Source organism: Leptosomus discolor, chromosome 3, assembly GCF_034619465.1.
Source record: "Leptosomus discolor isolate bLepDis1 chromosome 3, bLepDis1.hap2, whole genome shotgun sequence".
In the NCBI taxonomy this organism is placed as follows: domain Eukaryota; kingdom Metazoa; phylum Chordata; class Aves; order Leptosomiformes; family Leptosomidae; genus Leptosomus; species Leptosomus discolor.
The window spans coordinates 63,098,768-63,125,624 of NC_141393.1; the positions used below are offsets into that span (position 1 = coordinate 63,098,768).

The window sequence follows — 26,857 nt, forward strand, 5'->3', positions numbered from 1 at the left end:
TCAGCAAATTCTCAGTTTGTACTCACCCCCTCCTTCATCACTCAGAGGAGACTCTTCATTGCTTTCCTCCACTTCCTTCGCACTGCTTTCCAAAGGCCCTAGACGACTTTCCTCTCCATCACCCCTCCTGGTACCTGCAATCTTCTCTCCATCTTCCCTGGCGTTACGTTCTACTGACTCAGCCTGTTTGAGTTCCCCATTAACTTCACAACTTTGATGCTCTATTGCCATTACATTTTCATGAAAAATTCCAGTATTTTCCCTTGCTGTTAGATTTTCTGGTTTTGCCTTTTCTCTTTCATCTATTCCTTCCTTTTCTAGTGAAAAAGTTTCCTGATTTTCCTCCATTCTGAGCAGTTTATTCTCCCCATTCTCATTTCCATATTGTGCATGTGCTGCGTTATCAGATGTCCTTTCAATATCATACTCCTTTTTGCCCTTAACATTGTCCTCCATCGCTTCAGCATGAGAGTCATCTTCGCTGCTACACTGAGTACTGGCGGATGAGACAGACTGCGCAGGCTGCCCATCTAGAAACAGCAAACATAATTTTGGTTTAGTATTTGCCACTAAAACATCTGTATTGATTGGCCACTAGTTCCCTTTGCTATGCACAGAGGGACAGATGCTCATCTGATATCAATCTCTGAACTACATCACCTGACAAAATTCCAATAAGTGTAATAGAAGAACATTGCTCAGATGTATCAAAGTGTTAAAATCAAACCCATTTAACATATTTTTTTCTGATAATGGAAATTAACCAGATTAGCTCCATCAGTCACACTCCAAAAGCACCTCTAAATATGACTCAGACAGGTTTTAGAATAGTTTCTTGAGCTCCATTTGATAAAAGATTTCAACCACAGCAACAGTCCTTTAGCACATTCCTGTTACCTCAGTGAATATGATAAAGATCTCCAAAAGCACGTGTAAACCACTGAAGTTGAACTGCAGATGCAGTTCACTGTCTCCTCTAAAAAACATACAGGGACCATCATATGAAATTCATAAATGGAACATTTGAGAAAAAAAAACAACAATAATTCTTCATCTAACATTTAGCTGAACAGTAGAGCTTACTGGTACATGGCATTGCTGGTGTCCAAAGATCACATGGGTTCAAGAAGAAATTAGTTAAGGAAGAAAAATCTGGTTAGGCCTAATAAGTAAAAGGGACCACCCTTGACACCCCGCTCACTACAGGGGTGGGAAGACACGGTGGGGAAGCAGCACAGTGTTCTCGCCCTTTTCTTGTACTTTTCCTGGGCATCTGCTGCTGGCCAAAGGCCAGCGGTAGAATTTGGACCCACAGTCTGCCCCTGAACAGCTATTCTCAGAGCCACATGAGCCAATTTATGCCACATTATTTCTTCCTGCAGCCACAGTCTTCCAGCAGCCTCCATGCCTCTTCTTCCTCTGTGGATCTCAGGAAGGCTCCTTCCAGCTTTTCATAATATTTTAAATTATCCTTTTCATCTGCAATGTATTATAAAAACTTCACAGGACTGCTTTTTTTAAAAAAAAAAACTCAAATATGGAAGATAAAACTTCCCTAAAATATGTAAACTACTCCTGTTTTGGAGTTTCTCTGTTGGGAAAAACCCACTTTTTTTTCATCCCCTCTCTCCACCTCTTCTGTTCAGTGGTGGGCAAAAAAGTAGAAAGATTTCATTACAAAGGGGAAAATATCAAAAATCAACAAACAGGAAACAGGAATGAATCACAGGCATTTTGTGTTCAATGTATCAATGCCTAAAGCAGTTAACAAAAATAATGCAAAAAAGTTACCATTTTCTTTAAAGTATCAAAACCAAATCCGGATGAAACTAGATCAGGACTCCAATGCCATCAGGTAAACAGTAAATAGACATTTGGAAGATGAGAAACCTTTCCTACAACAAATTTCCTGCTCATACGGAAGGAAATACTCTGCACCAGTTTGGGTTCCACTGTTTACTGTTTGCAAACACATTCTGCGCAAGCGCCAAGGAGCAGACACCAACTGGTTTCTGAATACTTCTACCACCCTGAGCGTAGAAATCTCTTTGAAGATTAATCACTACAGCCAGAACAAAAAGATCATCTTGACCTTCAAGCTTAAACACAAAGTCCCTAGAAATCCAGTGATCTGAAATGTCACTCAAAGCTAGCAGTAACCTTAAAACATCCTTATCTAATGTTACAGTCCACCGTTTACTAGTGGCAAATGAGGACTGCAGAACCCCTTCAGGCTTCCTGCCCCAAGAAGATAAATGTCAGAAGCACTGCTCCTCTTGTCGGCAGTCGTTCACACCCACCAGGAGCAGTCAAACCGAGCTCAGAGCACAGACAGATGCATTCACAATACAACCAGCCATCATGGAAAAGGCTTTTCCACCGCTACCCCTAGCTCCTAAGCCATGCCTCTTCCATTATTTACAGTACTTACGTATTTAGACTTCCAGAAGCCCCTCTAGGTCCCCATCCAATAACCTCTCCTTACACTAAAATACCAAATGCCAAATTAGAATATTACCTGTCTCTTCCTTACATCCTCAGCAAATACAACAGGGACAGCGAAGTAAAGCCAGCTCCTCTGCCTCTTTTCTCCAGAAGTCACAGTGGAAAGGTTAAGTCAGAGCTCACGTGAGGGAAAACTGATTCCAAGACATGAGATTCTCAAGACACACCCTTGAAAACAGCTTTCCTCACTTCCACAGAGGGAATGCTGCTGAGCGCCGGACACCCATGGTCCGCTGCCGACTGCCACATGGGATGCAAGCAATAACTGACAGGCGCTGTGTTAGCGTGCTGATGTAAAGACAGAAGCAGCAAGCCAGGCTGCTAAGAAAGAAGATTAAACTTTCCTGTTTAAAACCACAGAGAATGTAAATGATTTAAACGCATGTCCTGAGCTACTGCAGTGAAGGAGAACAAAGCAAGCCATGACAAATACAAACTGGAAAACATTAGCAGTGCCTGCCCGCTGATGGGCAAGGAACCCCTGCCAAGATGACTAGCTGTTTTACGCTACTAGTTTGCTGATGTTAAATGCCCATATTTCAAGACTTGGTGGCTTCCCAACAGCCTTTTCTCCTCACCACAGAAAAATTTGCATTGAATTAGTGCGTGCAGCACTATTACATCCCAGTATAAACAAAGATGAATAAGGGTGGCCCGTAACGTAGGCCTTAATGTACAGGTAGCCATGAAAGGCCCTTACAGTTACCTGTTCCCTTCCACCTAAACACATCTCTGCTTCCACACACTTTGACCTGATCATCACACACTGCTAGAGCTTGAGAAGCAGCTGGTTAAAGTCACAAAACTGTTTGTAATGCCATATACTAACAAGCAGAAAAGAATGCTTAATTGTACTGATTATTCATGAATCACAAGGTATTCCTGATTATCATGAGAAAACAAAAATTAAGATCCTTTTTGATCACTACAATGATTTTAGAAGTAAGGATGTTTCAAAGCTGATTTGAATTTCTGGTGGATTTTATACTTTCTATAAAAAGACTGGATCTTTAAAATAGCAGTAAATGGAGAAATCCTGGTGCATTATGACAAGCGAGAGGCACATAAGTCAGCTCAGGATCTAACAAAGCCATAGAAGACAGATGTTAAGAGAGAAATAAAACCCTGTGCCACAAGGAAGAGGCAGTTCACTTCTGACTTATTCACCATGTGGTGAAGGGAATTTTATCGTTTGTCTAATAAATGCAAAATTGCCTGCAAGTTTTCTGTGGGATTACGTATGGAAATGCATGGCTTGGACTGCATAGAGGCCAGTCGTTAAAACACCAGACATTACAAGTGCTTGATCCAAAAAACTGAATGACAGCAAACGTTTCTTATTCTATAAAAACTTATTCCAGAATAGTTCAATCTTTCTGATTTAACAATAATAATAGTCTTGGACACTTCACTGCACACTCCTGTACCTACGTTTGGACCAAGAAACACAGGCCATCTTACTGACTCTGAGCCTTCCTCATTCATGGCCAGACGCGAGTGAAGACCCTCACAAACTGCCCAACTGCTGCAGCTGGAACGGGCAGCTGAGCCGACGGCGTTTGTCCCTCAGCCAGCCAGACTTGGTGCGGTACCAGAGGACAGAGCTGAGGTTTGGATTATCCAGGGCCATTAAAGATAGCACTTCTGAAAGACAAGGCGGTACGTTGGGTTTCCTGGTGACTTCTCGGATAAAGGCACCTATCCTCAGCAGGTGTAAGTGGTCGTAGCTGCTCGGCTGTCAGTGAGCACTGACACCGAGTGAGGATCCACCCGTGTATTTAGAGCTAAATTGCTGACTGGCTCCATCTCCGTTTCTGCAACTAAATAGTTCAGCAAAGTCTGCTGTGAGCTGGCACACACTTACACTGCCAGTGGGTTTGGCTGTATTTCAGTGACGGGTGGTAGAATTAATAACAGGCAAAATAGCTATCTTTTACCAATTCAGTAGGAATTGTGTGGCGTTTCCTACGCAGACTCAACATACGTACTGGACATGCACAAAATGTAAAACATGCATCAGGTCAAGTTCTCTAAGCCTCAATAGGGAAAAAACTAACCTTGTCCATGATCCTCAGAGTCACTGTCAGAATATCCATCACTTTCATCTTTCTCACTATCAGAGGCCTGCAGTGCCTTCTGTGATGAGGTTTTACTCTCCTTTTCATAGTCTAAATGATGTTTTTTATCACCTGAGGATGACTTTGACATTCCATTCATTTGATCACCAGTTTGTCCCTCTTCATTAATTTCTTCATCTGCTTCAAAATCTTCATCATACTCTAAAATAAAAGAATCATACGTGAGACAGGAAAACAGAATTCACAACTAATAAAGTTCTTTTTAAGCAGACAGAGGTTAACTTCCTGAATCTCCTTTCGCCTTTGCATTTGCTCAGTCTTTTTAAAGCCATGAGAGAATCTAAGACCACAAATGGGAATCATAAGAGCACATTACCATAAAGAAGCATCATGTTCTTCATAGATAGAGTAGCAAAAATGCAGTAAAGCTACTGAATCATGCATCAAGTATGATTAATACATTAAAAACAAAACAAACAAAATCATCAGACACTAAAAGGACTAGAAAAATTAAGAGCTGGGCAAACTCAGAAATAAAATGCATGACAGTCTCTTATTACAGGAGAGAAACTTGCTGCGATGAAAAAAAATAGAAGCAACAGAGAAAGCTGGAGAAAGGTAATATATTGTAGCACAAAGCAAGATAAATGTGGATTGACATGGCTAATTAGAAAAGAAGTGGCTTACAAACTAAATGAATTCATTAAATCCAGCCAAAGGGTGCTGCAGAGGAACATTCTGTTACCGCACTGTTCTAATATGCTCCTTTGGGTCCCAGGTGAAATCCTACTACAAATGAAGCTCACAGCAGAACTACCTTTTTTACATCAACATGGGCTGGATTTCATCCCAGGCTACCAGCCTGACAAGCTGTAACATTTGATAGATAACTTTGCTCAGATCGACAGGTAAAGACTGCCTTCATGCATATGCATTAAGGAATCCTTCCCTATCTAGCCAAGGCTGCGCTATTTCAAACCCCAGGCACAGAACCCCTGGCGATGTCGGTGATCTCCATTTCAAACGCAGCAATTCCACTGCTACCACCAGCTCACTGTGCACGCAGCAGAGAGGCAACCCACCCGAACGGTGAGGGAGAGCTGTCACTGCTGACACCCTAGCCGTCCCTTGTGGCCACAATTTCTCACCTTTCAGATTTTATTGCTCACCTCTTTTTCTTTCCATCAGTGCTTTTAAAGTACTGAAGTGACAGAATGCCAAGGACAGCAACAAAGAGTACCTGATGCAGAACCAATTAGGCAAATAAACAATTACCCAGACAATGAGAATTAAGGGAATATATTTATTTGCCGTATTAAAAATCAATTGAGATTCCAACTGCACTGTTGGAAGTGAGGCCTCCTCAGGTAACTGTCAGAAAGGTGCCCACCTCCTGAAGGAAAAAGGCTTGATTAATCACAAGCACACATCCACAGGGACTAACAACGAGCGGAGGAGTAGCACTGCGGAATTATTAAGGTAAAAATGGGAATAGGAAGTAGGAATTAAAATTCCTCTCTAAATTCGACTTACTCTGAAGACTTTACAGTAAGGAGCGAGTGAAGGCACGGAGTGAGCTCACCGCCTCTTCCTGCAGGGGCAGCCAGGGCCGTAAGCAGCCCGATGGCCAGAGGGACCAGCCTTAGGTGGCCCTGGGGAAACGGCACATTCTGACTGTGCAGCCGGAGCTGCCGCGCATCATTATTATACCACAAATACTGTATTTGCCTGCCACAAGAAACACCCCTTGGGCAAACTTTCAACAAGGGAGCCTCTCTCCGGTCTTTCTTTTTAAATCTCTGTCAACAGAAACAAGACAGGACTCAAGCAAAAGGGGCAAGGTCAGCCAGTTACAACAGGCAACGGGAGCATTCGGTAAAGAGAAAGGATGATGGTCCCAGTGGGGTTGGAGCAGAGAAGGCAAGAAAGGTGAGCTGGTAGACCTAGAGCAGAGGGAACATGCTCAGACAAGTGAGGAAGCTGGAGGTTTGGGCAGGTGTCAGGTGCCCAGGGCAGTGTGGTGGAGCAGGGACTGGAAAAAGCCTTAGGTGAGCAAAGCACTGCCCTCCCACTGCCAAAGGACAAGAGAAGAGACCAAAATATTTCAGCTGGTGCTACATCTTGCTGACATTTTGCTGCTATGTGCTCTTCCCACTTTCCCTCCCCTTCTGCGCCCAGATTCAGCCTCTTCCCCTCCACAGTTCCTCCCTCCCTCCCTCTCTCCCATCCATCTTGAATCAGGCAGCAGGAAGCCTTTCCACCTCCGGCCCCTATGGCCCCCCGTCTTCTCTCCATTCACCTGATGCTGATGTCCTGTCTCCCTTAGGAGCTCACCTCAGACTCACTGTCTCCCTACCCACACCCAGTCCCATTTCTTCCTTTTGCTCTACTTGTCCTCCATCTGCTGCCATTCTCCTTCACTGTTGTCCCTCCACTGTGCCCACTTTCCTCCTGCTTTTCCATCTACCTCAGGCTCCTGTTTCAGCCTCTCAGACCTTCATTACTCACTTTCTTGGCTCTTGCAAAACACTCTCATCCTGTTGCTTGGTCAAAAGGAGCCCCACGGATTTCACTGCCCAGACACAGGCATCACTACATTTCTCACACATGAGGTGTCCTAAGAGAGGATGCCCCAAGAAGTTGTAGGCCCACAATCCCACACCTTCTCCAGAACCATCCTCTCCCATTTTTCATCCTCTGCTCCTGTTTTAGAATACTGTACCATTTTTATTGGTGTCTTCCTGACTATCTTCACTCTCAGGATCAGATAGTTTTTTCCTTTCTTCTTTTCTGTACTCCTGTACGGTCTCCATTTTGTCCTCAATAGTTTCCACACTTGTTTCATGACCTGGTAAGATGACTAACACTGAATCTTTGCTTGATTTGTGCTCAACACTGCTTTTACTTGGCTCACTGCGTGCTCCATCTCCCCAGGAAACCACGTGCTTTTCCTCATGGTCCTCCTCCATCTTTCTTTTGGGAGGGGATGGCTTTTTGTCCAGACCCATTGCAATAATGCACCTATAAAATAACAAGGAGAATTGGAAAGGATCACATTTTTCTTTCTGGAAACGATGGAAGGGCAGTAGACACAGTGATCTATTCAGCTCATTATCAGCAGTGAAAGCAGGTACCTATCTGCCTCTGCATTGCCACTCAGACAACAAGGTTACTGATAATGACTGACTTGGAGAAGCACCCTGAAACCCTCAAGAGCTCCACTAACACAGATGCAGCTCCTCCTTGAAGGAGAGAAACACTGTCCGCACTTAAAGGTGACAATTGAAGTATAAACAGATTAAAATCAAAATTAACATAAGTGTCCATTAATTTCAAGCTACACCAAGCATGATCTGTGAAGATCATGCTTAACCACTGACAAAGGCAGACAAGCTCCAAGCCAGATGTGTGCTGGATCCAGATCCTGCTGTAACACCCAGTAAAGTGATAATTCAGGTTTTGTGGCCAGACCTTTTTTTTTTATTTGTCTGCTGGGTTTGATAACTGTGGAGGAAGAGAGAGATTGAAATGGAATTATTTCCAGTTTCTGTTCTGTTTTTCTTACCTAACAGAAACCAAAACAGTTGGAAAACAAAGCATTTTGAATGCCTTGTTGAGACTACTCTTCTTGTATAAAATGGAGTGACAGCCTCTCTGCCTTATAGTCAGGAGGCTCATTTAAAAGTTCCTACTCCTGATTTAACGTTAGCTGCAGACACAAAGAGCCACCCTCCACCACCCATGAGTGTCAGGACATCGCACTGTATGTACTACGTTGATTCAAATCTCCAAGCAAAGGATGAAACTGAAACTTTTACTTTAGCTAATCACACATCTCTCTGGAAAAACGTATTTTCTTCACAGACAACTACCTCTTAAAATATTTTTGTCCCCCAAAACTGCTTGTTTATGTAAGGCTTGATTGCAATTCCCTTTATATTTTAGCTGTTTACAAACTACTGTGAAATATCCTATAGTCATTCAGTCTAGAAATCTTAGAGTTCCGCAGGCATAAAATGTAAACAGGACAATTTCTGAAAATAGCCCTACCTTTAATTTTTTGTCCCTGGTATTTTTTTCAGGGACCTCTGAGATACTGAAGCACTTCTACTGTACAGAAATGCTGGACCTAGGCCAGAAGAAAACTCTCGGTGCAAGGATCACAGCATCAGTGTAGAAATCACTGCGGCATCACCTCTTTGTGAACCAAAGCCTTAACCCAACCAGGACCTTTACTGAGAATCAGAGTGGGTGTTTGATGCGTGCATGTGGTGTTGTACTCAAAGCAGAAAACAAATACAACTGCATTTCACCTGAAGGAGACGTGAAAATAGTTGTCATTTATGAGGAGAATCTGGTTAATGGAGATGGTTTTCAGTCACCAGGTTGGCTGAACTGACAAGAGACAGGAAACAGAGATATCACTAAGAATAAGAGGGGAAAGGGGACAGAAAGTGGGGGTGAGTCAGCAAGAAATTAACCGATTTCTGGAGACTATATTAATTCAGAAAATTCACTTCAACTCTTTCTAGAAATCAGAAGCTGAGATTTCAGCATTTCCTAAACTCTATAGCCATTATACCCATTCTGAATTCAGATGCTTTTCACTACTTTGAATATATTAAGTAATACATTTACATAAATCATGTTCAATGTTAGACTGGAATAGAAAAAATATGGTACAATAAAGGAGAATGTTTTTTCTTAGAATTCGGTCCTTATCTGAAAAAAATAGAATATGGCTCTGTGGAGGTTCTCTTCTTCCAACTGCTTGCCACTCTTAAAAATTACTTACGAAAAGAACATAAAAGTTTTAAAATTACCCATGTGCGCAGAAGTTTACTTGTCTGGCATGACTTAACAATCATACAAAAGGAAGATTTATTAAAAGTAAAGCTTCTTGGCAAACCACAGCTGTTGCTCACAGCATTGACTTTTGCCCAAGCCTGAGAATCTTTTGCACAGATTCATTTTCTGAAACATGGCTCACATTCAGGACTGTCTTATCCTGCAGACAGGGGTATTACAGCAGAATCCTACCTTAGAGGCAGAGCTGTTTAAAAATAAATTATCTTGTTCTCACAATCGCAAAGAAAACCCTGAAAACTACAGGTAACTAAGCAGCACTCTTGATACTTATTTCCCTATCACTTCGACCAGATACATGCAAGCGGCATAGGTGTTCCACCCTGCACCTATTCCTCCATACTCAGCAGCTGGAAGTGCTAACCGCCTCCTGTGCAAACACTGTCCGCTGCTGCGCATACTCCACAGAGAGACTGAGGAGGCAGCACAAAAGCAGCTGGCTTCGACGGCATCCTTGGCTGTGGGACTCTGAGGGGTAAGCTCAATTCTGCACATTTCAAGAGGCGCTGAGAAACAGATCAGGTTCAACAGAGCTGAGGGGTGCCAGAAAGATGAAAAAAAGAGGAAACAATTGATAAGCTCTGTAAAAACTGGGCTGCTAAGTCCTTGTGAGCAAAGTGTATTCGTCTCCATACCTGTAGCAAGGAGATGCTCCCTCCACTTTAAGAAACCTGAAGTATCCACGTCTGCCTCCCAGCCTGGAACGATGTTTGTACTCACAGCAACAGCTCAACCTGTCCACTTGCATCCCATTGAGAAAAAAGGTGAGGCTGAATGGGAAACCATGGTGCCTCTTTGAGACGAACTGAAAGGACTCTGTAATCACAGCAAGGAAAGTGTTCAAAGAACAAGGTTATGCTTTGCTGTCAGCCTGTTGCAATTGTTGCATCTCATCTGCATCACCACCAAAGCACCCAGCCCTCTGAGGTCAGGTACTTCGGTGCTCGGCTGTATTAATTAGTTAGCAGAACTCTAACTCCCCCCATACAACAGCCTTGTCTCTTCCCAACCCCGGAGTACCAAGCTGGACACCCCTGTGACAAGCTCAGACATCGTCAGTTTGGCCACTCACTGCTACAGCAGAACAGAGACCAGAGCGTCCCGCCTCGGAAAAATTAACTCAGCACAGAATGTTTAGGGCTCCTGGCGCGGCTGCATGGTGCAGTGCAGCAGTACGGCAGAGCTCCTGCAACGTAACGCACATCGTCCTCAGCGCCACACCTCGCTGAGTGCGGCCAGGCTCCGGATCAGTACAGCTGCAGTATGCGTGGCTCTGGGCCTGCACTACTACAGTTCTACTCACTGCAACTCTGAGCAGCTGAAAAATGCAGTTTTAGGCTGCTCGGGAAGGGCACTGTTTGGTATCCAGGCCTTAAGGGCACTGAGGCTGCTACCTAGCTCCATGCCAGGGAGACTGGGTTACGCTCCCACTACTTGCAAGTCATAGTATCCTTCCAAAGTAAACCAAGCACACACAGCAGGGAGAAAGCCACATTGCACTCCAGTGTGTTCCCTGGTAGGTGTGAATGGGGCTCGGGACAACAGGGGCACACACAAAGGACACCATCCACACAGCGGGGACACAGCTGCAGCAAGCGCCCTAACCAGATCGCGGGCACACCCCAGCACACCCCTGAGCTCAGGGACAGGCTGAAGTGCGGGGATCTCGGCACCGTCTTCCCATATCCAGCGAAAATGCAAACACAGGGGGTTCTGCGAGCTGGAATGAGGAGTATGATCTCTGGAATCACTCTTCCTCATAAGTGAAAACCTCCCAGCCATTTCCTCTTCCCAATTTCCCAGAACACAGTTCAGCTTTTACTGGTGTGACGGAGTCACACTCACGTGAAAGAGATGGAAATTGGGCTCCCACTATGTACTTTCCCTTCTGGAAAAACAAGCAAAATGCAATGATGTGTCATAGCAAGTCAGAAACAGACAACCCCTATTTAAGGACAGTTTACTCCTCCCACTGCTTTATTAATCACACATCTTTATACAAAATTAACGTAAGCCGCAGTGTTTTGTTCAATCAGTTTTCTAAATTCCTTCTACCATAATTTGCAGAAGTAATTTTGCAACCTCACTTTCAATCGTGAAAGAGTAGATCCAGATTTAGTGTGGAGAGAGATGGTATAAAAATCCCTGGATGCAAACATCTTGACTGAGCTCAGCTGAAATTGCTTTGACATCACACCAGCATTTTAGCCAAAAAAAAAAAAAAAAAGACAGACATTGCCAGAATCAATATGAACTCTTTGACTCTTTATCCTTACCTCCTTGCAACAGCTTGCCTTTGTAGACACAAAGGTTTTCTCCTCCACAATGCTGCTGATAGATTTTGATTTCATCCCTGTAATCAGCATCATTGTGCAACAAATGCAGACTTTTTCCTAGAAAGACCATGGTAACAAATGCATTGCTGCGTAATGAGGGCCTAGGGGATCCTCCAGAATTCTGCAGCAGGAAATACATAAAAAATGCATTCAGCTTCCAGCTCTAACAAAAGGTGAGCACAAAGATCATATATGTGGTCACACACTTGAGGCTTCCAGTCTTTTAAAATAGGCCTTGAGCTGCTTAATTTGAAAGTTTTTTGAAAGTTAATTTGCAACGTGCAGAAGAGCAGAAAAATATTTCAAACTGAAAATCGATTGCACTGAATTGCCCAAAATTGCAGGGACCATGTTTAGAGACCCATATTATCCCTCCCAGTCCTGAGTTCCTACAATTTCCTTTACAGGAGTCAAAACTGGCTGGAGATATAGCATAACAGATGAAGTTTTCATATACTGAAGGCATTTCATGTATCTCTCTGAAGCTGTGGTACTAGATATGGTCAGAGACAGCATTAGATAGGCTAAAATGGAAGGCTTTAAGTAAGAGTTCCTACACTTTTTTTGTTCAAGCACCTTTTTTCCACCCAACTGATGAAAAAACACCAAATGTTTCATAGAGAAATGGGTGTCAGTTATATATTTTAATAGTTATAAGTTTTCTTTCTTTCAAAAATTCAGTGAATATGCAAACTAGGTATACACATCTTTCAGCACGAGGCAAATACCCCAATGAGGAACGTAACGCACCTAAACACAGAGAAGCAGCCAGAGATAACTTACCTTTGTTAAAAGTTGCTCTGTGTCATTTGGTGCAGTGGTGGGACGAAACCGTCTCCCTCTGAGCACCCCGCTTCTCATTGCATTTACACTCTTGTCTCTTTTTTGCAGAGGGGGAGGTGGCACTGGTATCACATCATTGTTGATGACAGGGAGTTGATATGGGGATCTACCAGTCACGTATTCCATTGAATCCATAAGTCTTAACCCACTCCTTTCCCCCTGCAAAAACATTTTAATCAGGTTAAATAGGTTATGCAAAAATAGCTACCAAGCATATTGAACTAACTGTGGTTTGACTGCTCTTTACTTTTAGTAATACACACACTTCTAGCAGAATTCCTTAACTCGGTGCTTGCAATTTTGTTCATGAAAACACTTCTGTGCTAAAACCCTCTCTTTTAACTTCCAAAGCAACAAGCAGATTGCTGGAAAATGTCACCCTCAGAGGACATATACAACATTGTAAACATGTGCTACTCGTAACCATGCAGAGCTCTGATCACACACAGGCAGAAAACTGCACAACTCCCCAGTGCTGCTGCATTCTCTCAGCCGGCAAGCAAATTCCAAAGCAGCTAGAATCTTCCAATGGTAACATCATCTCGCATCAACTACAGAAAATGTGGTTCAAAATGCTTCTTCCCCATTTGTAGTGGAGGTTTAGTCCTCCTTCAGGATGAAACGCAGAGAACCAGGGCCCTGAAAAGCAAGACAACTCTAAAGAATAAATTGTGTGAACGTTGCGTGCTCTGGATCCAAGCTCTGCATCATGTCTGCATAATCTATGACTGATTTAGCTCTTTTGCCAGTAGTGAGCATTAAAGAAACCATTCAAATCACCCGTAATTTAAGTAGACATAGATAGTCCCAGCAAATTCTTAGAGAAAGTCTCGTGACCATTACAATACACAGCAAATGCACAGCAGAAGGGAGCTATTCATACAGTGTCTGCCACTCAGTGGCAGCAGGTCACAGTCCCATTCCCAAATCCTCCAGTCCCATGGAACTCCTAACACAAAGCCAATTACATAATGTTCTTCTAGAACAGAAGAAAAGTCCAAATCTCACCTGAAAGTAACTGCGTACATATCAAGATCATGTTTGGCTACTCCACAAAGCTCTCATTCTCTGAACCCACTAGTGTGACTTAATAGGAGGAATGGTAAAAAAAAAAAAAAAAAAAAAAGAAGTCTTTTGCTACTTTGCATTTGTAGATGAAGACGAAAACTTCTAAGATTGTATGAAAACATTATTGAGTTATTGGTGTTAACTGGTGGCTGCCTCCCTCTCTACATAACAGAAAATCTACATAGAGGGAGAAAATTTTGTATGCAGAGAGATTTTATACTATAAAAGATAAGACACCACATTTTTCCTCACTGTGATCAAGAACTAGGCATTAGACCAGTAAGATAACATCCTGAAAATTAAGGGGAGGTTAAGTAAAAGCCGGTAACTATCTGGAAGGCATGTTGCCTGCAGTATGCAGTTCTGGGAACTTGAGTACTAAAGCAGTATTATAAAGCTGTCCCTAAATTATATTATTTTCAGAAGGAAATAGTGCCTCACCCCACTGGCAAACTGCTGATCATGTTCAAGTGCACAGCGCTTCTGTTTAGGGCTGGACGTCTTTGGTACCAACCCTACTGCAGCAGAGCTGCGAAGTGGTTGGAGGCGAAGAGGGTGTTGCATATTTCCTGGAGCTGTATTTGGTCGCCAGGAAGTCTAGAAAAGGAAAACAGCTACAAAATCTCAGTGTATAGTTTCCAGTGCAGAGCAGCATCATAAAGAAAAACAAATAGCACAGATCAAGATATTTGGAACTGACGAGTGACTCTCAAGGCACCTTCTGGAAATAAAACTTTCTAGTCTGCCTCTGAAGAGCCAGACCCCTTTAGACATCTCTAATTGAGCACCTGAAAACTGCAGCATCCAAAATAACTGTTGGCCATAAATACAGGGTTTTTGCTACTATCTCTTCACAGTGCAGCACTGAAGCAAGGAACTCACAGAAACTAGCAGCATGCTATGTTTTGGTGACTCCAGCAGATGGACACTGAGAGCATGCACGACAAAAGCATGCCTATTTTCCTTTGATACTCAGCATTTTTCTGACTTTTTTATTTCACCTTTTCCTTGCATACCGTTCAGAATACCAAGTTAAAATATTAAAATGTAAAAAACCCTCTTTTGCTGAGTTAACTCACCAACTTGGTAAAGGTAGGCTCCTTGGATCGGAGTTGATGGGAATGATGGCCACCGTTATAATCAACTACAGGTCCAGGTGCCCTCTGTGTGGGATGGAGAGGAGAAGGTCATTCAGGACTGCAAGTGTCTCTTCAGCCTGCACCAATTACCATTACTGAAATGGAGAACCAGTTCAATCTGAACTATATATTTGACGTTGGACCTTAGACTCTAGTGTCATTGTATTTCAAGAGTATATTAACATTCCTTCTCTGCCTGTTAACAAAAAGTAGGAGGCTTCTGAGCCAGAGCTCCAAAGCACAGCCTTCTGCCATGAGCTTTAGTCTTACTGCACCCCTTCAACTCTGTTTTCTAAAAGACCTCCGTTGCTTTCAGGGTTTTATATGCGTAAACAGGCCTACAGCCAGTCTTCATTGACAATACTTAATGTACTGACACTGGCCTAACCTTGGGTGACAAGGCAGATAAAAGGGAAAGATTAAAGCAGATTTATCACAAAGCAAAGTTATTTTTTTCTAGGTTCTGATGTGCCATTCCTGAAACACTGTCTTCTCAAGATTTCTCTTTAATGGCACAATCCTGCAAACAGGAAATCAGCATCAAGTGATGAAGGACGAGGCCCTGATCTGGAACAAGCAGGGCAGTCAATGCTCTAGACTAAGGACAGATGTCACAGGTATATGTGCACGCTTTCAGCTGTGTGCTTACACCATAGCAGATGGAGCACGTGGTGGAACTCACCAGTTGGGAGTGACCAGCTGGTTCTCTAGCCACTAAAGGATGGAGCCCATAGCGATTTCTTGAATCAAGCGGTGGGTGTGGGGAGCGCATAGGGCTAGCACCTTCCACTGATCTTCTGGATTGTTCCACCTAAAAGAACAGAAATTTACATCTCTGAAGTACTACATACTCCAACAGCAACGTTTGCGCTTGCCTTCCGTCTCTCTTTCATTGGACAGCCGTGACGATCAGCTTGCCTAGACCCAGTGGAACACCTGGTTAAGGAAGGAAAGGAAATCATGGGGAGAATGAGAGAGGGACAAGGGAAAAGACTTGTTCCCACCTCTGATTCATTTCCCTGCAGCCTTCTCCAGCTGCTGATCCCCCCAAATTCAATTCATCTGCCTGTTTCTGTGTATCTCCCAATTCTTGGTTTGGTTGAAGGTCTCTTTCTCTTTTAAATTTGAGTGCATCTGCCACTTCCTTGCTCTGGCTGCTGCCTCTCCCTACCTTTTCTTCTCAAAAGCTCCACATTCGGCCAGCTACCCTTCTGGGAATAGATAGCTCTGCCTCTCATCCTCCCTTGCTCAGTCATCTGTCTTTCTCCTTTCCTTTTAGATTAGCTACTCAGCTGAATTCACTGACTGTAGGAGGGGAGAATTAAATTACACTGCTAATTCCAGACAGTTTCCTCTGTCCCAGTGTGGCATCACAGCAAAGATACAGATCACGTATCTGCAGGCATCTCCCTTACACTTCTCACCGAAGGAAGCAGTTTTGGTTTATGTTCCAAAAATATCCAAGTCCAGAATCCCTTGACAGAGTGCCTCAATCACTGCTTCCACTGTGGTGACTTTCCAACAGCAGGAGCTCAGTCAGTAAACAATGCCTTTGAATTACCATAGTGATCTGTGTTTTTCATTAAAATCTCCTCCTTTCTTTACCTGATGAATTGCTCGTAAATGTATTATTCAAAATTAAAAAGATTTGACATTGGTTTTCAACTGCTCAAAGAAGCAGAGAGCTTCTCAATGCATTCTTCTTGATGAATGCAGGCTCCTAATAAAGAAATAAGATGTTGAGTCTATTTCAGCCAAATTGAGAACAACTTTTCCCATATTAGTCCATGTGACTTCATGGGGAGAAGAACCATTGACTTCTGTGGAATTTCCATGACTCTAGCAACTACAGAATCAAGCTCTACCTACATGACACGACACTGACGACTTCCAAAACCTCTTCTCATTACTTACATACTGGTTCTGCTAAATATCATGTGGCAAGGCAAAGGACTGAAAGTGCGAGCTCAGCACTCCACAGCAGTCAAAACCAGATAGTGTCTAGAATTACTAGGAGAACTGCAACACGTATCTTGAATTATTCATCCTGTTCTGCTTCCCCATTTCAAAACAGAAATAGTAGAACTAGAAAAGGTAAAAAGATGACAACGGTAATGAGAAGCCTGGACAGACTCATGTATGAAAGATTCAGCAGACAGTCTTCAGCTTGGAAAACTGGGAAGGAATATGAAAAAGGTATGTAAAACCACAAATGCCTTGGAAAAGGAGAACAGTTATTAATATTTTTCATAATGAGAACAATGGAGCATCAAACAGCATTATCAGACAGCGGATACATTAATTATTGTGCAGAAATGCAAGCAAGTACCATTTCATGCAACTCATAACTAAATTCCACAACCAAGAATACTGCAGAACCAAAATAATAAGTAGTTTCAAAAGGAATTAGGTGCATGAATGGAAGTTCCTGAACTCCTGGATAGAGGAAGCAGGAGATGTAACCTGGGGCACAATCACCCTCTACTTGCCTGTTTCTTGTACATTTTCCATAAACTTCAGGGACAGAACACTTGGCTCAATGAATCTGGCCTGATACATGGCTGTTCCCTAATGGAGGGAAAAACTGCCATGTCCCATCAGTACTCAGTAGCACTCAAGCCTTACCTTGATTTTCTGCACCCTCTCCTTCCTCACAGAATTTTCAAGTTTCCTTTTTATTTCTAGCTGATGATGACGCTATTAATGGAAGAGAAAGAGAAATCTCATTAACGGACATTATAAGATGCCAATGAATGTAAGAACACTTGCTTCTGTTCCGCTGATCACTTGCCTGCTCCCTGGTCTTTACCTTCATTGAGCCCTATTACAAAACCGCTATTGATTCAACCCATTTGCATTACACTTGTGTATATCAACATGGGCAAGGGAACAGCTGAACATTTATAAAGCTGTAGGGACCAACTCCATTCTGATAGGTAACAGGAATGTCCCCAAATTTTGTACTCGGGTAAGATATATAATCGTGTTCAAACTACTTTGTTTTGATCAGAATTTTTTTAATCAAACTAACCCTGTGAGTATCATCCCATAATCTGACAGCTACTGAAGAGCAGGGAGCCAGGACAGTGTACATTCTAACAACAGTATGGTTTAACGACTAGAGGAAAGTGGAGGTTTCATGTTGGGGACACCAAGCACAAAGATTCTATCCTTCTTCCCAGCAGGAGAGCCTTTCAGGGGACCATGAGGGCACAGCTATGGAAAACAGTCCGGTACGAGTCAACAGCCACTGGCCGTCAGTAGGGAAGTACCTGAAAAGGCTTACACATCATTAGTAAAGGCATACCTCCATGTCAAGGACCTTATGAAATATGGCGCGAGCCAGGCACTCCTGTACGTATCTTTGGTGATCCCTCCTCAGAACATTTAGCCGGTATTCTTTCTCAGATATTATCCTTCCACTCCTTGAGATCTGCCATAAACAAATACAATGTAACTGAAAAGAAGACAGAATAAAGTATGTTTTTAAACAGAGTGCAGTTTCCCAGAAAGACTACTTTCTCTTCCCAATTAGCTACCGCCTCTGCTTCTGCCACAGTGTGGAACTCACCTTCACAGCACAGAACTCTGGTTTCCTTGACCCCATGGACCCCATCAACCAAATGAAGAGAGCAGGAAAGCAGCAGTCACATCTCCTAACAGCTGAGGGCTCAGCCTTAGTCTTCATGGGCCATTGCCCAAGTCAGTGGAGAGGAATTAAATACTTGCTTTCCTACTGCACAAGGGTTGCACCTGCCTGTGCTAAACTGAGTCACACCTCGGAGCGCACAAATATTTTTTTAAATGTTTAGCACATTCACCTTTACCAAATCCTTCAATTTTCCATTAAACTTTTGAAAAATACCACTGAAGCTATTTAAACAACTAGTAGAGTCAAAGATGCTTAGATTTCACAGTTTAAAAAACATAAGAGAATCAACATAATTCTGTATATTTGCAAACTGAAAGATTTTGCAGAGGCAAACTCCAATGAGCAAAAAGAAATACGGAGCAAAACCATAAAAACATTCTGAATTTATCAAAACCTCTCCATGAAATATCTTCTTTTGCCTGGATGTGAAATACAAGCAGATTGACAAATGTTCCCACATCACCAAAATTGTGCAGTAATACAGTGCCACATGTAGTAACTAACTGAAACGGCACTGCTGAGCAGCAGCACAGCGCTAAGCCAAGCCCTTACATCCACCATCAATCCATGCCAGACACTGTTCCCAGGTTCATGCAGATAAGCATCACAACTGTTGCATTACAGCAGCTGCAGTGGAAGCGTAAGCGTGATATTCTATGGAGTATGGCCTCCAAACTGACTGTGAGCACATCACTTTAGTGTGCAGTCATCCTCCCCCAGCAGCCCACAAGCCAGCATCCTCACAGCCCCAGGTGGCCCTTGGACCTTGATTCCTGAAACGTGCTCGGTGCCAGCTACAGTATTTCCTCAGCTGCCACTAGTGTCTTCAAACTGAAAACGACCTGGCACACAGCGCTAAGTACCACACTCAGTTTCACCTGCCTTTCTGTCACTCTGACCCCAGCAGCACAGCCTTAAGCACCACAGACAGCCCTATCCCGGCGACCTCCAGCTGAGCAGCGGTAGATAACAATGCAGCGGGAAATGCTTTGATTGCACAAAGCCATCCTCAGTCACAGTGTGATCACGCGGCTTTGATCTGGCACAGCGTAATTTAACGCGTTTGGCTAGCTGGTCAAACTCTTACCTGTACCAACACATACCTCTAACAAATAAATAACAGAACCATCAGTGGTTTGACCTGCACAATGTTAGCAGAAACGTGTTTTTTTTTTCTCAGAGAAGGAAACTTTTTGATCTCACCAGTCCTGATCTCTGAAGATGTCGTCTTATCCTGGTATTGCTGAAATATCCAACCAGGTGTTTGTCCGTAAGGCTATTGTAGGTTGCAAGAAATCTGGAACAAAATCAATACAGATGCATATAATCACCTTGACAGACAAATTATCACAGCTTAAGTTATAAAGACCTACCCGATAGTTTGCTGCACAGAGTGCTGTCTTGATGAACCATGCCCAGCATTTTGTCAGAAAAATGCTCATTAGTTTATGCAAAAGCAACATCTTATTGCCTCCGGAAGATTTGTATCAGAAACAAGTGGCTTCTACATAAGATGCAGCAGCTTACATCAACCAGCGCACCACCATCAAGGTGCAGGGTCCCACAGAGCCCAGCCCCGAAGGTCTCCCCCAGGGCTGACTCTCACAACAGCCTCCTCAGGTAACAAACTCCAACCTTCGCAGGTCAGTGTCACGCCACACAACGCCTGGAGCAGGTTCCTGGCTGACTCCAGCAGGCGCAGACCTAGCTTCCCTGCTGGGAGTACACGAGCACACTGCACGTCGCCAAGAGTCCCAGAACTCCTGCACCACCGCATGCCTGCCACTGCCCCACTGCGTGCCCCGTGCTCCCCTTCCTTCTGCCGCCTCCAAACGGGTGACAGATAGAGCAGCAACGGAGTTTCTGCCAGCTTTGGCAAAGAGCTGCCAGCATAACTCGGGTTGGGAGGCACCTCCGGAGGCCATCTAGTCCAGCCTCCGGCTCCAGGCATATCACTTAGCAGACTACCCACACAAAGGAATTTTCCCACGGTCTTCACTGCCAGCTCTCAGCCATTATTGTCTGGTATCTAACATAAAAATGTGCTTCCTTCAGTCTGCTTATGTTAGCAGAAACTGCTAGCACCAAAACATATTTTTAAGACAGGACACTGTTTCCATAGTATTTTCACTGGCTTGGAAGTTAGCATACACGTTCTTAACTTAGGTGCAAATCTTTGCTCTGATGAAGACTCCTTATGCGTGTTTTCAGCCAAAGCCTCCTTCAGTATCCACATTTCCATCCATTATTCTATGGCACTTCCCTCTTCTTTAATGCTCCCACCATCAGAGGGACTGCATATCAAATTCATCACTTGGAACACCAACACAGAAAGCTAAATGGCTTCCATTTCAGGTGTCAAAAAATAAGTCTCCTCTCCTCTTTTGAACCATTTTCTCAGTTGGCATTCAGCCATGTGTCTGTTAAAATGTTGCCTGGCCAATCACTAATCTGTCATGAACAAAAAAGCCTGTTTCAAAAAGCAGTTCTCCATTTGGCCTTTACACCAACAGAACTCACAAACCACTCAGGAAAACTAATCCACGACAGCAAGATTAGGAACTGCCCTGTCTGTTTCAGGGACCATTTATTGGAACACAACAGTGACTCCAGAATATTTACCTAAATCAACAGCCAACAATGCTTGTCCCACAAACATATTCGTAAATTCAATAGCAAACTTGTACAGGGCAAGATTCATTACCTGTGTGGTACTTACAGGCCAGCAAGCACATGTTACTGTAGTATGTTTTTGCTGGCTGCCACCACACGGCAGCAGTTTGTCTCAAGTGCAGCCTGCATCAATAAGAATACTTCTTTTTTTTTCCCCCTCTAAATATAGCTACTACTCTGAATCATCAGATCTACTCTACGTGACCGATTTGCTGAAGCTAAACAAAAAACGAATGGACTCTGCAGAAAACCAAAGAGTTTGCGCTGAAGGCCAGCAAGCACACTCCTCTGTCTGCACAAATCCTGGTACACTGCTGCTCCAGCCCTCGGCAAGCTGCCACCTTCTCACCACCTCGGTCTCTCTGTGGAGAGTGCTTTGTGCCTGGAAGGACAGGGATGAGTCCACATCCAAGCCAGGGCATCAGAAGGCAGCTGAGCGGTGGCAGTGCCCCTCTCTCAAGATCCCAGCCCCTCCTGGGCTGGTGAGCACGGACGCTGGGCCACCTATCACTCGGTTCAGTATCACCCTACGCGGGCCTAGAGACCTGGATCTCTTTCGCCATGCCACGCTCCCAAGATCTCAGAGAGACCGAGCAGCCAGTACCATGACGGCTCTAAAGTGCCGTTCAGTCTCAAAGACTGCCAGGACTAGGCCGCTGTAGTGGCGGAGCAGCTGGGCTGGACTGCTTTCTGATCATCTTCTCCCCTTCAGAGACCCCAACGTAGAGGTGCACAAGCCCTCCTCTGTATCCGGAGCAATAAAAACAAAATGCAAGAACCTCTCAAGTCTTTCCCAGTTCCCAAGTCAAAATACTGAAGATTCTCTTTAATGCGTACATTGGACAATCCAAAGTGAACAAATTGCATATCTTCTATTTATGGTGAAAAACTGTAAGACCAACAGACCTGGAGAACCAGAGCACACAGACCATCCAAGTGGGGCCCTCCCTTGCTCTACCCAAGGAATGCCATGTGTCTCTGGAAAGCCAACAGAGCTAGATCATCACAGCTACCAAAGATCAGAGCTCCCAAAGATCAAACCTAAGATATGAGACTTGAACACAAGAACTGAAGCATCCATAATTAGCAGATATATTCCTAAATAGTTCTTAGCACAACCTTTTCTTTCTTCACCCTCTGGAAAACAGGACAAATAACAACGTAAGCGACAGCAGGCTTAAGTTTGTAATACTCTGCATCCATCCCTACCCCTAAAATACACACACTCCGATGCAGACATTCAGCCTGGCCTTTGGGCTCTCCAGGCTGGATACATTTCAATTACACAACAAGAGATTGATCGCTTGTTTCCTTTGGCTTTACCTTTAAATCCCACTGTGCCTCTATTACATACCTTTCACGGGGATAATTCAAGATAAATGTTTATTGCTAGGCTGAGTTACCACACATGAAAGTATACTCAAGGAAAGAAAGAAAAATTTAAAAAAATAAAAAAACCCCAAACAGATCATGGATTGCCAGGAATTTAATCCGGGGTTTCGCAATACTCTCACAGGTAGCCTACCAACAATAAATTAAACTTTAAACACACAATTCTGCTCGCCCCGTTAGGCACATCGATTAAACACTGGCACCATAGCAACTGTTCTACATTACGTTTTTAATCCACTGTTTGCATTCACATCTGAAACCACCAGATTACATCAGTTGTGCAAAGTATTGGCTTATGGTATCACCTGGCAATCAATCGCACACGGAGGCAGAGGAGAAACGCAATCCAATTCCTTCCCTTTTGCTTCCTTCCACCTAATATTTCACAGACCATATCACTAGTTAAAATGCAACTCCCGCCGGAGCGCAGCGACGAGGCACCTCCACCTTCAAAGAAGCCCCTGAACATGTAATTTTTCCTTTAAATTAAGAACGGGCTGGTCCGCAAAAAGGCTGAATTAAATTCGAAGTGACGAACCGAGGACGTGTCCTGGGCCCGGACCAGCCCCCGAGGCCGCCCGAGGAACGCCGCCGGGCCGCCGCAGCTCTGCCCGACCCGCCGGGCCGCGGGCACAGGAGCACCGGCCCGTTCGCACGGCGGGACCCCCGGGCCCCGTCGCCACCCCGGCCCCGGCCGCCGGGACAGCTCGGGGGCGGCGGGAGGCGCGGAGCGATGGCCCGGCAACGCCGCGGGAAGGGACCGGGCCGGCCCCGTGCCCCCCCGCCGCCCCCCGCCCCACTCACCCCGGCTGCGGGCCGTTCATGGCGGCGGCGGCCCGGAGGGCCCTGGCGCTCCCCACGGCCCGGCGCTGCCGGCCGCGTCCCGGCGTCGCTAGGACACGGCAGGCGGGCAGGCGGGCAGGCGGGCAGGCGGGCGGGGCTCCCTCCGCCAACGGCGGCGGCGCTGCCGGCGGGTCCCCGCTGCGCCCGGGGGCGAGGGGCCGGCCCGAGCTGCCGGGGGGTCCCGGAGCCGCAGTCCGGCTTCTCCGCCCGGGGCGGTCCCGCCCGCCCCGGCACCCCCAAGCGGCTCCCCAGCCTCCCTCCCGCCGGCACACAGGCCCCGGCGAGGGAAGCAGCCCCAGCACCGCCGGCCGGGCCGCCACAGAGCCAGGGCCGAGCTCCGAGCGGGCAGGAGGGGCCGCGCCGTGCGCCTCGCCCTGCGGTAACGGCAGGCTCTCGGGGGAGGGAAGGGCGGAGAAGGCACTTCGATGCCACACAAACCTGTGCACTTAGAAATACAGCTCCAGAGGGGACTGGATGCACCATCATTTCAAATATGCACCCTGATTTCCTTTCTCTCAGTACAAACGTCAGGAAGGCTCCCAAGTATACATTCAATGAGCTCCACCTATATGGAAATAAAGGAGATATGATCACCCTTCCGCGTCCCTGTTTTTCCTTTCTTCCTTCATTTCTTGTGAGTTCAAGTTGAAGCGCAAACACACAGGTAATGCTTTCAAGAACACGGCCCAACCGAACCGACTGGGGATCCTCAGGTGACGGAGGGCAGGGACAGCCTTCCCTCTCTGACGCACTTGCTCCAAAATGCAAAAGGACTTCCACTGTCCTCAGGTGTTCCAGGGCATGATCTATCTCCACTTAATAGTGAATTGTCTTTTGTAAAGGAAGCAACTATCAAGAACATCACTATCCTCTTGATTTTTTATCCTACCTCCCCTGTAACTGAAGTCTCATTAATTTATTGTATCATGCTGTAGCACACAAAGAAGTCAGGAATACACGCAGGGGACCACACAATTACAAGGGAGCGGGGATACTTTTAATGACTAGAAAGCGTAGGCAGCACGCGATTAACAAATAGCAGCTGCTTTTCATGAGAATTCTGCTCTTTTTGTTTCAGAAACATGTACAGGAGCAGCTCCCAGACCATGGCATGCTTACACAACTGCACGCTTCGAACCCTGACCCTTGCCTGCGTATGCAAAGGCCAGCACAAAAATGAGAGCCAGAGCACCCTTTCCCACCACCCACAGCAGCACCAAGCAGGCTACTACGGGGAACCACTGCTTCAGAAACCCCGGCTGATTAAATAAGGACAAGTTCCTCAAAAATAAACAACCTGACAGAATTATTCTTCCTAATTCAATTGTCTGTGATCCTCATCCTCTCCCTCCATCCTTCTCAGCTCTGCCAAGGGGACAGCATGTCCTAAAAGGAGAGTTGAACCAGGGACTCTCTAGATTGACAGCTTCTCTGGACGGGTGGCTTGCATAGACGAGATAGGCCTGAAAGGTTAACCAGAAACGTGACAAATCACAGCTCTCGGAAATTCAGCTGCAGCAGCTGAAGGAGTCACCTAGCCAGGGCAATTTTCTGTCCACCAGATATTAGTGTCTCTCTAACAGAGAACACAGCCTGACCACCCACGAGCATCCCAACCATCCCCCTGGCAGATCACAGCGAAGGTGGGTTTGTGCTAACAGGCAAGGCTCAAGCTACTGTAACCCAGTCGTGGGCTAAACTGATGCCCCCCGCCACCATCTTACACTGCTACAGCTGCACCCACGAGCTGGAGCCCAACCCTATTGCTGTAACACCAGCAACACAGCCCGGCTCTCTCAAATACCTGTCCATCCCCTGCAGCCTCCTCCCTCCTTCCCGCACTTTGTGCTCAGTGCCACGCCGCTACCTCTACTCACACTACTTCTTCCAAAATTAAAACAGCCCCCTCCATCGGTGCGATACATCAAAAAAGGACAACAGAATTAAACGTCACATTTCGCAAAGCAGTCAAAGTTTCGCTGCCTTATTCCGCCAGGCAGCCTTCGCAGAGAAGGCGGCAAGGTAACAACTTCGGAACCACTCTGACACCTTCTGGTGAGAAACCCCGCAACAAACGCTGCCCGTGCCAGCAGCAGCGATGCGCACACAGACAAGAAACCTCTGCTCTGAACTTGATATCCAAGCGTTAGCTACAGTGCTTTACTTATTAAACGGTCTTTATCCCAGCCCACGAGTTTTCTCACTTTTACCCTTCCGAGTCTCTCCCCCATCCTTGGGAGGGGGGGGAGCGAGCGAGCAGCCAGATGGGCCTCGCTTGCCAGCTGGGGTTGAACCACAACACGCCTGCAACATTTTCCATGTAAATAAGTAAATAATTTTCTACCACTTTTTTTAGTACACCTAGTATTTGCATGCTAGCACATCTACAAGCTCAGAAAATATTTCAATTCCAACTACGCTAATTAAAAAAATAAATAAATAAAACCAAAAAACCACCACTGTGCAAAACCAGAGATCAGGCATAGGGTTTGGTTTGGTTTTAAACTTGTCTGCCAAGCACGAGGAAGGCACTCAGATGTCAGCAAGACCTCAACACCAATAGTGTCCAACTTTCTGAAAGGAGACAGTTGTTCCTAAAGGACACACAGGTGAAATAAGTAATCCATTGCAGGCTCTAGAGGCAAGTAGCGTGTCTGGATTCAATTCCTCCCGACCACACACAGAACATCCATGGTTGATTAAGCACCAAAACAAAATGTTACAATCTGATCAAGGGGCTTATAAAGACACTGATTGTGGGGCCCTCTCTTACCTTCATATTTTAACAAGGGATCACAAACATAGAGGATAAATCCAGACATTTCAAAAGATTTTGCCAATTATTTTCTTAGTTTAGATTAAGCAAAACGCCAGTAAGAAACGAATGCCTGTTCAGGGAAAAAAATAAAAAATTTTTTTAAAAAAATCACACCTTAGAAAACGGTAGTGTGATGAAGCTACCACCCTGAGGAAACCGCACATGGATTCAGAGAACACCTGCCGATTTATGATAGTATGACACCAAATGAATCCAGACCAAATGTTAAAAATCAAGTAACCTCCACGGACAAAAATACTTATAAAGAGTTTCTGTTTAGTAAGGACTTGCTTTTCCTCAAAAGAACAGAAAAGCTCATCCTTGAAGTTGACAAAGCTCTTCTGCATGTGATGACTTCACTGCTCATTGAAGAATTATATCATTAAAAGGAAGTGCCTGTAATACCAAACAGTATTTTGAGTGTAAAAACTGTCAACGCATCAAATTGTCCTTCCTTAACTTGGAACAAGTCAACAATGCAGACGCAGTCATTTACAAAATAACATGAATTCTCAGCACCCACGAGAACAGCACAGCCTCTCTTTTCTCCTCATTGTAGATAGGGATTCAGGTGACTTTAAATTCCATAGAGGTCACAGGAAGAATTGCAGTCCTTGCCACCCATCCACCTCCCATCAAGGCTG

At 44.9% G+C, this 26,857-nt stretch overlaps 1 protein-coding gene across 1 annotated transcript; it reads right to left on the reverse strand.

The window, feature by feature from the left end:
* ERICH3 (glutamate rich 3) lies at window positions 1-25,307 on the reverse strand. Its single transcript, XM_086463031.1, has 13 exons — window positions 25,273-25,307; window positions 23,357-23,833; window positions 19,691-19,784; window positions 18,143-18,268; window positions 17,461-17,532; window positions 15,518-15,646; window positions 14,138-14,293; window positions 12,569-12,787; window positions 11,726-11,906; window positions 10,085-10,265; window positions 7,306-7,604; window positions 4,563-4,784; window positions 1-530 (listed from the first exon to the last, which is right to left on the reverse strand). The coding sequence occupies exons 1-13, from the start codon at window positions 25,305-25,307 to the stop codon at window positions 1-3; spliced, it is 2,721 nt and encodes a 906-aa protein (XP_086319157.1).
* Between the last annotated feature and the right edge of the window lie 1,550 nt (window positions 25,308-26,857).

Excerpts from the sequence above, each read along its gene's own strand:
- ERICH3 (XM_086463031.1), bottom strand. The coding sequence starts at position 25,307 with ATGGAGGGGGCTGTTTTAATTTTGGAAGAAGTAGT. Across the intron at positions 19,785-23,356 it reads ATGAACGGCCCGCAGCCGGG|ATTTCTTGCAACCTACAATA; the intron begins GTGAGTGGGGCG and ends ATTTTGTTCCAG. Across the intron at positions 10,266-11,725 it reads AGGCAAGCTGTTGCAAGGAG|AGTCCTTTCAGTTCGTCTCA; the intron begins GTAAGGATAAAG and ends CTGTGATTACAG.